Source organism: Herpailurus yagouaroundi, unplaced genomic scaffold (genome assembly GCF_014898765.1).
Source record: "Herpailurus yagouaroundi ecotype Mexico unplaced genomic scaffold, PumYag 140, whole genome shotgun sequence".
Taxonomy (NCBI): domain Eukaryota; kingdom Metazoa; phylum Chordata; class Mammalia; order Carnivora; family Felidae; genus Herpailurus; species Herpailurus yagouaroundi.
In genome coordinates, this window is record NW_024412395.1 from 68,281,458 (window position 1) to 68,297,479 (window position 16,022).

General features: G+C 35.7%; 1 protein-coding gene across 14 annotated transcripts in view; it reads left to right on the forward strand.

Annotated features, from left to right (window-relative positions):
* GULP1 (GULP PTB domain containing engulfment adaptor 1) overlaps window positions 1-16,022 on the forward strand; it is a 271,761-nt gene that overhangs the window by 211,300 nt on the left and 44,439 nt on the right. For all 14 annotated transcript variants that reach the window (XM_040475605.1, XM_040475611.1, XM_040475604.1 and 11 more), the window contains 2 exons: window positions 4,942-5,013; window positions 10,798-10,896. In XM_040475605.1, the coding sequence (XP_040331539.1) occupies window positions 4,942-5,013; window positions 10,798-10,896 (171 nt within the window). The remainder of the gene's footprint in view (window positions 1-4,941; window positions 5,014-10,797; window positions 10,897-16,022) is intronic.

A 16,022-nucleotide genomic window follows, 5' to 3' on the forward strand; every position in this document is an offset into this window, starting at 1 on the left:
TTACACTCTTTCATCTGCCTCTGAACCACAGCAGCTGCCTGGGGACCCACGATTCTGGAACTTTACTCTCTCAGTTCCTGTGAGGCCCCAGTGCCAGAGTTCTGTAATCTATACCTACTACCCAGAATTCTGCTTCCCCAAGCTCCACTCTATATACCCAGCCATGAAGTGTGCTTCTCTACCTAACACATCAAAGGCATTTCAGCCTCAGTGTGTTTGCATGTTTCATTTCATCCTTTCATTCAGGTCTCTATCAAAATGTCACCATTTTAGAGAGGACTCTCCTGATCACACAATCTTAAATATTATTCACACTACCCAGTCTGTCTGTGTTATTGTGTTGCCATCTAAAATATATTATAAATCTGTCTGTAATCTACATATAAACACAGAAATTAGATAGACAGAAATCACACACACACACACACACATGCATTCATACATATTTATATGCACACATACATATTTACTAGGATGTAAACCCCATTAGAACAGGGATATTTTCCCCCTTCCCAACTTTTAGTAAACGCTAGACTAATAGTAAATAGTTAAATATATATTTCTAGAGGAATAAATGAATATGTGGAACATTAACATTTGGGTGCTTAGTTTAATTTTTATTTTATCAAAGTTATCTGTGTCCATTTTAAACAGTTGAGTGTCTGTCTGATGCTTATAGTGAAAAAAGCAAAATGTTCCCCAGCTCCTCTCCCAGGTCTCACTCACTAAAGCAACCACTGTCAACTCTTCTGTGTATATTAGATTCTTTATGTTTGGCTCTCTCCACTAGAGTTTGGGATTCGTAAGGGTGGGAAATGTGCTTTGCTGTCTACTGTATCCCCAGTTCCCCAAATAGTACTTGATAAATAGCAAGCACCCAACAATTAAATTGCCTGCATCACGTTTTTAATTTCCATGAGCTCTTTTTTGTTCTCTCAGTGTTGCTTTATATACTATCCTGTTTTTATCTTGGATGCAACATATTTATATGGGTTTCAGGTTTTTAGTCCTCTCTTTTTTGTCTCTGCTTTCTCTCCGAATCTTTTCTATGCTTTTTTGTTCCTGTGTCTTTATTTTTCTCCCGGTTTTCATGTGAGTGGTTTTCCTCAAATATATGCACATACTTGGTGTGCTTTGGGTTTGAAGGCTCAGGCACTCAAAGGCTGACTGGCAGTTCTGTGTATATGGGCAGGGCTTGTCAATTGGTGTTTGGCCAGGTAGCCCATCTGTGGAAACCCCCATAGTCAGCAAAGATTGTCTCCCTCCCTCCCTTGGTCCACACTCCCTAGGGGAAGAATCCTCCTACTTGAAGTTTATAAGTGAATGCCCTGGGAGACAGGATGGGAAAGGGTTCCAGCAGACTTTAAATTCCACATGTAGACTTTGGCTTAGACTTGTTCTTTCAGTGAGATTTCTTTTACCCTTCAGGCACCAGGCAGAGTGGAAAAAGATGAAAACCAAACCTACCTCTAATCCACATACAAGCTTTTTGATAGCACGTGTAACAAGAGCATTTGTTATTTGTGAGTCTGTGCACTAGATTGTGTGTTCCTAACTGTAAGCATTTAAGTGTTGAATAGTGTCTTAGGTCAGTTTCTCCAAGAATTAGATCCTGAGACAAAGACTTATGTGCAAGTGATTTAGTAAGAGAGTGCTCCCAGGAGCAACCAGTAAGAGTGTGGGGAAGCAGGACAGACAAAGGGAAGAAGTCAAGGATGAGTACATCATCAAGGGAAGCCCCGGCCTCAGTCTGATTCTGAGGGAAGCTCCACATGATAATATTAACTCTTAGGGTTTACCTGACCTCCAAGCAAATGAGCTGGGTCTTTGTATTTCCACAGCAGTCATTGGTTAAGCAATGTGGTGATATTGGAGGGGAAGCAAAAAACTCCCAGGCATTTCTAACTCAGCATTGGCAATGTGGCTTCCTTGCCCAAAGGGAATCCTCTGAAGATCTGGACCGTGAACCTTTACCGGCAAAGTGTGGGGAAGCTGGAGGATGGGTCCCAGCACTGATAAAATGAATCCATCAAAGGAGAGCTGAGCATCAGTAGCAACAGTATCCACTAAATTTTAGTGTCTTCTCCATACAGTCATAAATAAAGAAACAGAAATCCCCCATAATTATAAAACACTTTGCAGTTTACAGAATTGTGTGTTTTTTTGTTTGTTTTGTTTTTTGTTTTTGAATCTCATTGCAACCGATCTTTAAAAACTTTTATAAGGAGAGAAGAACAATCACTATCCTGGTTTTTCAAAAGTCAAATTAATCAGAGATTAAGTGACTTTTCTAACATCTTCAGATCCCAACCTAGAGTTTATTATTCTGGCATGCTGCATCATATTTAGGAGTTATTTTTATAAATATTTTATATAGACATGTGGAATGCATATAAATATGCTTAAATTAACCTGAGTATCATGGCTTTTATAACTTAAAAAATACAGGAAATATAATAAGGCATGATCTATTTTTCATTTTTATAATTATTTCCATTTAGGTTATCTAACATTACATAGAAAAATTAAGTGGTTAGCTCCATATTTGATGTCTGCACAGTTTCTACCATCATTCAAGGCTTCTCTCTGTGTTTCATTCCTCAGATGATTTAATTAAAGCCAGTGGGGCGGGGGGGGGACAAAATATGAAAAGGTTCCTGGAGCCCTGCAAGAGGTTAATTCATTTAGAATGTACTTGGAGTTCTTCCATAATTTTCCCATGTGGGCCTATTTACATATAATACTTATGAGTCATGGCATTTCTGCTGAGGAATGAATATTCTTCCATAAATATTTCCAGTAACTCTTACAGTCTGTTATTGACACATCAGACATTTCCTTCTAGTTCAAGAATCACCAAGAAAGAGTCTACCTTTCCTTACTGTTTTTGCTAACTCTCCACCACTCACTAATGGAGAATTTCTCAGTGATTTGATAAATTCAGAGAGAATGAGGACAGGAATTTACCCCCGGTGGTGGATTAACTCAGAACTAAATACCTCCTATTGTGTTAACTCTCCTCCTGTCACTTGAACCCTTTATCCCTTCTGGAGGATCTAAAACAGTGCTTTTCAAACCTGGTGACACATTAAAAACACCTGGGGTGCTTTAAAATGCACAGATGCCCTGGCTCTGCCCCAGATCAATTAAATCAGACTCTTTAGGCTCTGGTCTAAGTTTAAAGCTCCCATGTGATTTTATCACGCAGTCAAGGTTGAATACACTGATCTGGAACAGAAGAAATGTGACAGGTCCATTGGTGTCAAGAATAGATTTGCCTGTGTCTCGAATCTTGGAAGTAGCTTTCAATTCCTTTTAAGCTGAGAATTTCTTCATTTATTTTGGTCTTTTTTGAAAGACTGGTTGACCAACTTGAGGTCACAGCTGGGCAAGCCAAGTGCCTGATGCTACTGTATCTAGGCCATGGTAGCAGTTATTTGATACAGTTAGAGCATGTAAGGAAAAGGAACTGTTATACCTTATAGATTCTGAGAATTGAAACTTCTTTCCCCCTAATGTTTCTTCCTAATGCCTTAAAGATGCTGATTTATTAGACCAAGGATCTATGTTATTCTATTTTAACTTGCTCCCTGGGTAATTCTTATGCCGGTAATACGGAGAGCCCATTTTGAAAAACAAAACTCTGATTTTTTGTTTTTTAGTTGTTATTGTTTTTTGTAAGAATGAAGGAAGGAATAAAAAAATACTCTGACATTATTATATTGCTCCTTTGCATTCTTTGATTTAACATATAAAAAGATTCTACTTACTCATTTGATGTAAAGTGTGTATACACACACACATACACATGTCGATTTATGTAAGTGATGATTACATAATTCACTCTAGTGTTTTAATTGGTACTATGTGACAAAAAGTCTGAGAAATTATATACACTTACTGAATTGAATGATTATTTGCTATTTACATAGAAATATTTTATAGAATAAATTATCCATATTTCAATTCTAATTAGTCTTACATATTTCATGAGATTGGACTTCTGTTTAGGGGGTTTTATATCTCTCCAGCATAGAGATTTTATTACAGTGTGGTAATTATTATGAAACATTTTCTTTTTGTGGGGGAATAGGTCAGGTATTCACTAAAAACCTTCAGGGATATTTTAAAATTCAGTAATATTGTTGATAATACAAATTTTATTTTTTTAACGGAGTTTAGCTTGTAGCTCTGATGGATGAAGTAATTAGGTTAAAAAGTTTGTATTTTTTTCATGATATATGAGTGTCATAATTGAAAAACAAAGAAAATGTTAATGTAAAATTATGAACTGTATGAAATCCTATTAATATCTTAAAATATACCATTGACATTTAAATCAAGTAACAGGGGCACTTGGGTGGCTCAGTCTGTTGAGCTTTGGCTCAGGTCATGGTCTCAGGGTTCATGGGTTCAAACCTCGTATTGGGCTCTCTGCTATAAGTTCAGAGCCTGATTTGTCCCTCTGTCTCCCTCGCTCTCTGTCCCTCCCCACTTGCACACATGTACGTTCCCTCTCTCTCTCAGAAATAAATAAACATTAAAAAGTCATGTAACAAAAAGCATTTATATGCTTTGGATTTACAGATAAGTCAATAATTTTTATTATTAATGTGTTTTAAGTTGTAAATATTGAAGCCAACTTTATTCTTATCCTTCTAAAATGAAGTAGCTTTAGTTTTCTTTCCAGTAAATATCTTGAAATAAAATATTTAGGAGACTATGTTTTTAAAAAATCTTTGATTAATAGGAATTGGATATGGTTAAGTAAATATATTTACATTTTCATATAAAATAAATTAATAACTCCTCTGTGTAGTTAAGATTTGGGTTTCCATTTCTGCCATACCATGTGTATACTGTTATGCCATGTTATAGTTCAAAATGATTTGATGATGTACGATGTCATAAAGCCTGTATTTGACAAATGGTCCTTTTCAGTTTCTTGGCAGTACAGAAGTGGAGCAGCCTAAAGGAACAGAAGTTGTCAGAGATGCTGTGAGGAAACTAAAGGTAGGACAAGCCCTCCACATATGTGTCTAGTGTATTGATCCTGTCTTAGGTCACCAGTAGACTGATGGATATTCAAAGCGTGAATAGCTCTGTGGCAGGTATAGCTTTGTCTTTTTAAAAATGGGCTATTGTAAAAAAAAAAAAAAAAAAAAGAAAGAAAGAAAGAAAAAAGAAAAAAAAATGGGCTATTGAATAAATATCACCAGATCAGGGAAACATATTTAACAATAAATGTGAATACACAATATATTTTCTGAATGTGGCACATTCTTCCTATTTTTCCATAATTTCTCATACTCAACAACAACAAAGTGGCAGTATTCCCTATGTGTTGACCTTTGGTAGCTTGCCTTTACCTCGCTTGGAAAATGTAGACTCATGCCCTGACTTGAAAACTAACAACTGGGTCTCATAGGTAGGATATGACATCCACCAGCTGGAAGTGTAGAGTTGGGAGTTGATTACATGGGGAACTGGTGAGACCAAGAGAGCAGATGAGATATTTAATAAGCAACTCCATACTCACAATCACATTTCCTGAGAAAATTTTCTATTAAGATGCCTCATATCTTAGCATGTTTTTCTAAGTATACCCCATCCCAAAAGAATTATCCCCATGTTCTCATGGAGATAATAAGATGGGAAAAACCCCTTCAACAGAATTCTCATCTTTATCTCATTAAGAAAATCTAGCATACCACTACTTTTTTTTAACAAAATGTACTGTTATTCTCTGTAGTTACTCTCACAATTTTTTTGGGAAACAATCCTTCCCTAACTTTATTAGTTTAGAGATCATCCGGTTATTTGACAAGAGAGCTAGGCCTTTGATTGTGCCTGGCAAAGTCATAGACGTAAAGTGTCATTTTTCATTGAACATGTCCTCAGTTGGAATCTACTGAGTGTTCAAACTGAGAAAAAGTTAAAGCGGAATGGCATGTATTCTGGGGGAAGAAAGTAAAATGGATAATACTTTCATCTACCCATTGTATATGTAAATAATTTACTAATGCTTTCAAGTAAATATGCTAAAAGGTTCCAAGATGATATGTGTCCCATTTGGTAAAAAAGTGGACTAGGCAAGCATTTCTTTCCACCACTCATTAGGTAATAATTCAGCTTGCCCTGTTTAGCCAGTACTTTTAAGCACTAATACAGGATTAACAAGGTTGAACAGTTTATGAACAACATTTAGGATAAGATTCTATTTAAATGTTCAAAATATTGCAAACTTGTCATGAATCCAGCTTCAATACAGTCAGAGTTTTTTTTTATAGAAGAATAATAGAATTTATGCTTAATGTGTCTTTGTATCTAGGACATTCTTTCTTCAGTCAGCGCAGGTCCCAAACCAAAAAGATTCAACTACATCATGACTAGATAAAATGTAGAGGCATTTGAAATGAAGTGCTTTTAAACAGTGGCTAGTTTTTCTACATTTTTGTGAGAATTTATTTGCAGTTCTGTGTCATTTCAAATTTGGAAATGTACTCTGTTAATAAAGGAATGTGATTTACAGTAAGTATGCAGTATAGTTTAAAAATGCATGTTCACATGATAATTTTTGCCTTTCAAGTGTCTTCCAAAATAAATATTTAATGAGCAATTTTTACACTGCTGATTGCAAAAATTTTGTACATCAGGAAAGTGTGTTTAAGGGTAATGATTTTTAAATAAATTAAAATGGTTAAAACAATGCTCTTTATTTAATTTTATTATATATATATATTTCTTGGTGTCAGAGGTCAGAGGCTACAATTCAAAGCCTTCAAGAGTATTTACATTTATTTTAGAAACGTAGACCCGGGCTAACCCTGGCTCCTCTTTAATTCTGTTGTCATGTAGAAATGGCCAGAAGGTGGTGCTATGGTTCTACCAAAAACAACAGCAAAAAATTTGTTCATAAACTATATTTTGTGTACACATCCCCCATTTTAATTTCCTGCTTCTTTTTCTTAAATAGGTGTATTTCTGGCTGCCTTTTTACCTATTATAGTTCAGTATTTTGTTTTATTTGCCACATAAGTTAATATTGTATTTATATTTACTCAGTTTTCAAAACTGCAATATTTTATGTACAGGTTTCCGACAGGAACTTAAAATTTAGCATTAATATAAAATGGAATACTTAGAATATTTTCAATAATGTATTTTATCATGCTTTTATGTTTAATTATGCCTACTTATCTTTTGAGAAAAATTTAAAAATTTTGATTTTATTACATACTACTTTTCTATCATTTTGTAGAGAATTTGTATTTATACTTTAAACATTTTTCATAAATCAAATAATTTGTATAAGTGTTAAAGTTTTTACTTTCAGGTTTCATATTGGCCAAAATAACACATTTTCTATTTTTTAAACATGTTCAACTATTTCTATTTCTTAATCATGTTTTAGCCTAAGATTTAAGAAATTGCCAAATTTTCCAAAATGTCATCAAATGTAAAAAATGTAAAAAACCTTTCAACTTCTACATATTTAATAGTATTGTTATTGTAAGGAATTTTATTTTTAATAGTGTTTTATTTATTTTTATCAATACAACTATTACAAATGTCAGAGGACTCCATATATTTTTTAAACAGTCTGCTTATGATGTTTACATGTGGATGACAATTGATATATAGATCCAAAACTTCTTAGTTTCCTTGGGAGATAAGCAGGGAAGCAGCATTCCTGAACCCCAGTTTTACAGGAGAGATACCTTACCTCAATACAGATAAATTAAAATTACATGAAGCTACCTCAAGGAAGGCGGACTTGGGAATTGCTGCTGAGTTCTGTTAATCTTGGTCTTTTTCCATTCAACGTCACTCTTTCTATGTAGCTTAGCACTATTTTTGTCTTCATAACCAGTTATTTAATTAATAAAATGTTTAGGGCTTAGTTTAATTATCTACATACATACATACCTGATTCCTCATAGAATCATTAGAACATGCTTAGTTAAATTAATTTACAATAGTTACAACGAGAAATAGTATCTCCGAATATTTGATACACAGTAATAAATTCATTGGTTTCCTTTCCTAATAATGTGTATTCCCTTAGCAGGACACTTAGATTCATTTTTTTAAAGTCCTCTGAGAAATACATAGAAATAGTGTGATTATATTGAAAGCCAGTAGAGCTCACTGTAAGAAATGTTTTACTTAGTAGTGACATATACTTAACCAACTACTTTATGAACTTCAAGAAATGCTTTATTTTCCTCCATCATTTTATGATGTTTTTATTTATGTTTTGTTTTCATTTGTTTGTTTTCAGGATGCTTAGGGTTTACCCCCTTTAAATATTTTTTATTGGAATATTATAGGCAAATTTTGGTGGTAGATCACTATTAGATGACCAAGAAATGAATCCACTGAAGCAAAACTGGACAGGAATTTGCAAAAAGGCTTTTCAAACATTAATATTCACAAAGTAAATAGGGAGACAAAAGAATGTAATGTAAGCAAGAATGATGAGCATGTCTTCAACATGTAAAGTAGAAATATTTTGGAACACATTTAAGACGTCTGTCAGCAAAACAGACTTCGAGTGAGAGGGGGCATGTAAGCTACAATACAGTAATCTTAGATTTCAGAAGGAAAAAAAAGGACGGGAATGAGACTATTTATATTCTGTTTAAGATATAAAACGATAGAGCAAATACAACCTTAGATATAATTGTTTACAACATCTGTGCAACCATTAAAGCTAATGACCGTTTATAAACCTTGATATACATGAAAACAGAACTGGGAGGTTTTTCTTTTTGTTTTGTTTTGTTTTTTAAATACAGAAAATGTGTTGTGCTTTCTTTTTCCTGGCAGAAAAGAAGTCACTCAGTAGATAAGTTTAATATTAGTAGTTGCTCTGTGATAGACTTTGGGAAAAAGTAAAAGAGGTCACAGGAATGGTTGTGTCTAGATGTGGAAAAGGCCACAAAAGCCACTGCTCATTGTCTTGTTTCTGGAAAAGAGCTGCGCCTTGGAGGCCAGCTGAGCATCCTTCTGCAGCCCGAGATGGGAGTGGCTTTGTTCAGAGAGAGGCTTTCACAGAGATAGAAGCAGCTGACTTACTTTGTAAGCCTTCATATGTGAAAACCCTCAAATTGTTTTAATTATACCAATGCAGGAAGGAGATTATGAAGGGAAAATAAACAAAATTAATCTACTTTCTTTGGGAGAGAGCTGGAATAATTTTTAAAGATCTGAAACAAAACATGTTTCTTAAAGACATACAAAAAATGGTTTGGCACAAATTCGTCAAATTCATGTGCACAATGTAAGACTTCCGGATACAAAAAAAGAACGGCCTACATTCATAGAACAGGACAGATAGCAAGCTAAAAAATTATACCTCACAAAATGAAATAAAACAAATGGTACTCCCCCACCCCACCTCCCATATTATTAGGCAGACACTTTAAGACATTCATGTATGCATTAATTATAATACTCTGATGGCAGTGCAAAGCCATGAAAAGAGAAAAGGAGCTTTTAACCACTCTGTGCTCCAGGACTGAACTATACCATGTGTATTCACATCTGTCCTAAATTAGAAATGCACAATGCAAATAAATATGACATACAAAAGAGGACTGAAGCCCCACCCTGCCTTACATATAATCTATTTTGAGTCAAGTTAGGATGATCCATATGCTGAAAAAATGTTATAATAGTAGGGAAAAAAATTTTAAGCCCTAGAAGAGGAGTAAAAATCCTATTTTTTCAATGTTTCTTTCCAGTTTTGAAAGATAAAGGTAGGAGGAGAGTGGAAAGAAGGAGAGTAGTGAGAGAGTAGCATTCCCAACAGCATTGCCAAAATAAGACATTCAGTAAACTTTGAACTTCAGATAAACAACAGACAATTGTTCGGTGTAAGTGTGTGTCCAAGAAAATGCATGGGACATACTTACACTAATTACCATATATGAATTACATGTGTGTGTGTGTGTGTATACACACACATATATGTGGAGGGTAGATGTGTATTCTAAAAAAGAAGCTGGTTTTTTTTAATTAACCATTTAATATTTAAATTTAACTGGGCTCCTGTAATTTTTTCCATCATTAGATCTGGCAATGATGGGAGAGAGGTAGAAACTCCACCTATAAAGTGCATGAATATTGGGATTTTTTAAAATTTTATAACAAAACCTAATTAGCATTTGCATATACTTACCAATTCAACAAGAAGTTACAATAAATACTACCATGCAAGCATTAGGAAACTATTTAGGTTTTCAAGATACTCATAACTCTAGTCCGAATCTAGTTCTCAGTCTTTTAGCTGGGATAATTACCTCAATTCATAGCTTCAATTTAAATATGGTATTCTGTCTCTTTTCATTCATTGATTTGTTTGGGTAGGATGGATACCAAATGAGGTATCTGGAAATGACAAAGGTGGCATATCCAGCTCTGGTGAACTGCAAGTTCTCTAAAGGTAGTTAAAAAAAAAAACAAGATCCACAGAAAGATAAATCGGTCTTTGCTTATCTTCCCACAGAGTTTTCATTGTCTTAACTAATTCGTATGAATATAACTGTTTAAATATAATGAAAGAAGTACATTAAAAAAGTTCTTAAAAAGTTATTCAATATCAATCTGATTTTAGTGATAGTAATGGTAGATTATTATGATTATGAAATATTTTCAAGCTACATGGGGTTTAGAAAATACTTTCTAATGGCTAATAATTTATCTAATGAAAGTCCAACACTGAATACAAACTTTGTGCTTATTCTCCATAGAAACAGAATTACAGTTTTCTGAATAATTTTTCATTTGTAGTTTGCAAGACATATCAAGAAGTCTGAAGGCCAGAAAATTCCTAAAGTTGAGCTGCAAATATCAATATATGGAGTAAAAATTCTAGAACCTAAAACAAAGGTAAGGCTTCTTTTCTGAATGTCAGAAGCCCTCCAATCTTTCCTTAATGGCAGTTATGTACCTATTTCAATAAATATTTAAAATTGCTTACCAACTGGAACTGGTTAGTCCTCAGTTAATGACACTTTAAAATTCTGTAGGATTTTTAAGGGGAAAAACAACTTTTGGGAGTGCTTCCAAAGTGGTCTGTTCTTCAGCCTGTGTTTGGGATGGAAGCGTATTTAACAGTGTTTGGTCTTGTTTTCAGTGTCTTTTCCTTTGTGTGCTGTGAAAGAGATGTGTGAAGTGTGGTTCACTGAGTATGAAAGGAAACAAAAGCTGTGTGTTGTTTATTAAAATGTTTTGGACTGCCTCTTATTGCCCGTGGACATAATCAGTGTGTGTTAGTTTCCTAAGGCTGCCATGATAAAACACCACAGATGTGGTGGCTCAAACAACCGAAACTTATTTTCTCACAGTTCTGGAGCCTGGAAAGCCAAGACTAAGCTCACAGTGTTGGTTTCCTCTGAGGCCTCTCTCCTTGGCTTGCAGATCGCTGCTTTCCTCCTGCCTCTTCACGTGGTCACCTGTGCACACACACCCCTGGTATCTCTGTGTGTGTCCAGTTTCCTTTTCCTATTAGGATACCATTCAGATTGGATAAAGGACCATCCTAATGGGCTCACTTCAATGTAGTTGCCACTTTCAAACCTTCTCTTCAAATACGGGCACATTGTGAGATATGGGGGGCTAAGGCTGCAGCACATGAATTTTGGGGGAATAGAATTCAGTCCATAATACAGCATAAACTTAAAGTTCTTATATTTAGAGCCCTTTCCCCTGTGAATACAATATAATCTATTCTGTCTTCAAATTAATTAATATGGATTTGTTAGGGACTGAATTGTTTTTAGCCAAAATTTCTATGTTGAAGCCCTAAGCCCCAATGTGACTGTACTTGGAGATAGAATTAAAAAAATTTTTCTTTAATGTTTATTCATTTTTTTGAGAGACAGAGAGAGAGGGTGAGAAAGACACACACACATAGACTCCGAAGCAGGCTCCAGCTCTGAGTTGTCAGCACAGAGCCTGATGTGGGGCTGGAACTCACAAGCAGAGACCATCATGACCTGGGCTGAAGTCAGAGACCCAACGGACTGAGCCACCCAGGTGCCTCTAGAGATAGAATTTTTTTTAATGTGTATTTATTATTTTTGAGAGACAGAGAGAGAGAGAGCATGAGCGGGCAGGAGCACAGAGAGACGAAGACATAGAGTCTGAAGCATGCTACAGGTTCCAAGCTGTCAGCACAGAGCCCGATGCCAGGTTCAAACCTGCGGGTCTCAAACCCATGGACCGTGAGATTATGACCCAAGCCGAAGTTGGATGCTTAACTGACTGAGCCACCCAGGGCGCTCCTAGAGATAGAATTTTTTAAGGTAATTATGGTTACATGAGGTCTTAATGAGGCCTTAATCACACTAGGACTGGTGTCCTGGTAAGAGGAAAAAGAGACATCAGGGATATGCAAGCACTGAGGAAAAGCCATGTGAGGACACAGTGAAAAGGCAGCCATCTGCAACCCATACTGAGAGAGGCTTCAGCAGAAACCAGACCTGCCAACACCTTGATCTTGGGCCTCCAGCCTCCAGAACTGTGAGAACGTAAATCTCTGTTGATTAGGCCACGCGGTCTGCGATGTTTTGTTAGGGCAGCCCTAGAAAGCTAATACAGTATGTTATTCACCATGCTTCAGAATTAGTGTTTAATAATTTTGATAAGACCATGAAAATAAGTTGGGAAAAGCCAATTAACATTCAACTTCAATTCATCTTACAAATATATGTTGTCAATGCTTTCCTCTGACACCGTGGCATACTTACTGACAAAATTAATTCGATCTGAAGGCCTAAGGAAACCCTGGCCTATAAACAGATTATGAAACCATTTTTCATGGGTCTGTAACTTGCCATTGATCGCTTCATCTATGTGCGATGTCTGATGATGTCTTGCCCTTCAAAGTGTGGTCTGCAGACCAACATGATCAGCTTCACCTGGGCGCTTGTTAGAAATACAGACTCCCAGGCACATTCCAGACCTACTGAATTGGAATCTATACAATTTAGGAAGTCATGCAGGAATTCTACGCACCTGAAGTTTGAGGTTCTGGCGTGGTGCATAGTCTGCTTGTAGTAGCTCTCCTTTTCAAACTGTAGTCCATGGAATACTTGCGTAAAAAATACCTGACATTTGCAAAAATAAGTTCTGAAGCCTTATCTTAGCATGCTGAATCAGAGTTTCCATGGAAGTTTTACATTTTTAATATATGTGAGGAGAACTGGACTGTGGCATGGATGTACCCACAGTTATTGTCCAAACTACAGAACAATGGCATTCCTTCATAGTTCTCAAGCCATGAATTTAAGCCCTCCCACAAATATCCTGTTTAATTTCCTCCCATGAGCCGCACTCAATATTAAATAAGAAACAAAGAAATAGAGACTTTTCTTTGGTGATGGCTCTTCCCCACTAACCGCTGCTGAGGTAGCGAAAAGAAAAGATGTGGTGAGAGAATAGTCGAAGGTCTATTTAAGACCATAATGGAATATATATAGTTTAATGGGAAACAGAGTAGTTGAAAATGAGGCCTAATTTACTGAACAGGTGGGTTGGCTCAGATTACTTCATGAGGCAAATGGTGGTTACGAAAGAATAGTGGGCTGAGGAATAAGTTACTGAGTGACAATGAAACCAGATGTGTAGTCTTATTTGCAATTAAAAAGAAAAGCAGCCTTAGTCCTGCATTTCCATTTGTTTATTTATTTAGAGCGAGGGAGGGGCAGAGAGAGAGGGAGAAAGAGAATCCCAAGCAGGCTCCATGCTGTCAGTGCAGAGCCTTACACGAGGCTCAATCTCATGAACTGTGAGATCATGACCTGAGCCAAAATCAAGAGTTGGGTGCTTAACCGACTGAGCCACCCAGATACCCCAGTCCTGCATTTCCTTTTTTAAAATTAACTGGCTATACAGTGGCAAATGATCAGTCAGAACAGGTCATTTGTGTTTAAAATGTCTCGTAAGCCATGTAGATCTCATAACAGTTTTAAAGTATATGTGTATGTAATCAATAATTAATTCAATTTCTTACATGAATGTTTAGGCCTTGTTAAGCACACCATGAGAGAAGAAGGGCTGATAATGCACTTTATGTGTCATCAACATGTGTTCTTGTCCTTTTTTATTTGAGTCTGCCCATACTGTATCCTAGGCTATAAAAATTTCACCAATACTGGAATATATAAATTATAATCTACTAAACCATTCTCCTATTACTGAACATTTAGAATGCTTCAGATTTTTCATCTGATATAAAATTTAAATATTTAGAAAAATACAAATATGATTAAATGCAGTGTACAGAGGAAACTTTATTGTTTAGAATTGACAGTTTAGGGGCGCCTGTGTGGCTCGGTCGGTTAAGTATTGGACTTCAGCTCAGGTCATGATCTCATGGTTTGTGAGTTTGAGCCCCGCACCAGGCTCTGTGCTGTCAGCTCAAAGTCTGCAGCCTGCTTCAGATTCTGTGTCTCCTTTTCTCTCTGCCCCTCCCCAGCTTGCACTCTGTCTGTCTCTCTCTCTCAAAAAAATAAACATTAAAAAAAATTAGAATTGACAGTTTAATAATGGCAGATCCTCAGAAGAACACAAAATATAAAGACAAAAGTTCTACAAGATGACCTAACTAACATGTGGGGGTTGGGGTGTAAAAAGAGAGACAAATGGATTATGGAAATGCAAATATAGTTCAGTGTTATTAGTTGGTGATTCTAAAGTCCCCCATAGTAAGTCCTCCAGGACCATGAGTTGCCCATTGACAGTCTGTCAACCTTATCACTCTGTTCTCTAAAGTTTTGACTGTCAGATGCACAAGCCTCCCCTAACCTAAATCCCATTTACAAAACATCAGTGACGTGGGATTCAACCAATGTGATTAGCCAATTGACTTTTGAGCATCATATTTTGCCTTACCCAATCATAGCACCAAAGCTTTTCTTCCCTATCCCAAAGTCTCAGTTTCTATAATTAATAGCTAATTTTCAAAAGACCCAATTGAATTTTTCCCTAATAGCATAGATTTTCCAAGATTTTAATAGGAAAGAACCATCTCTTTTTTCATTGCTAACAAATCAAAGGGCAATCTTGGGAGTCTTAAAATCTTTGAAATATCTTATAAATTCAATTGTATTACATTTGAATAGAGAACACCTGACTCTTCACATATATTATATAAGAACATAAGAGTATCTGACTCTTCACCAATATATTGCCTAAGAACGTTAGAGTTCCTGACTCTTTACCCATATATAGAATGTACCGTTTTTTAAATCTTTTAAAAAAAGAAACAAACAAAAAACGATTTACCAGCTTTGCTGAATATCAGTACCCCTAGGAGACTCCTGAGAATGCTGATTGCTGGAGTCCACTCAGGATTTTCAGATACAGAATCTGCAGAACTAGACTGAGTGTCTCTATCATAAGAAAAAAAAAAAAAACAAAACTAAAAACACCTGTTCATGTGACTCTGATACAGCCTGTGTGCAGATATGTATTTAGGAACTACTATTTGAGGAGACCTAAGTGAATCAGAACAAAATCTGTCATTCATTTTATTTTGGTATATTTATTTTATTTAGTCGTAATTAAAAAATATTATGTTCCTAAAGTAAGTTTATTTATAGTAAAATATACATGTATGGGGCAGGATTTAAAAATTCATTGTTAATCTAACATGGACTTCATAGAAAATAGGCTCTTTTTCTATGCCATTTGGATGGATGAAAATAGAAATGAAAAGCAATCTCAATTTGCTCCAATATCTTTCTGTCTGTATCTTTTCCCCTTCCTGCTTTTGTTACTTGTCCTTCAAATGAAGATTATGCAGTACTGAAAGAGGTGGTATAGGTGAATTGGGGATTTACTTATTTTTTGTTCCAACTCCAATAAAATACTGTAGTGTTAAAGTTTAATTGTGTTCTCACTGTGACATTGTGTTCTTGAGTCTGTCCTGTCCCTTCAAAAATTAGTGCTACATTTAAAATTCATAAAGATCTATCACAACAAAAGATTCACTAAAATAATAAAATTGC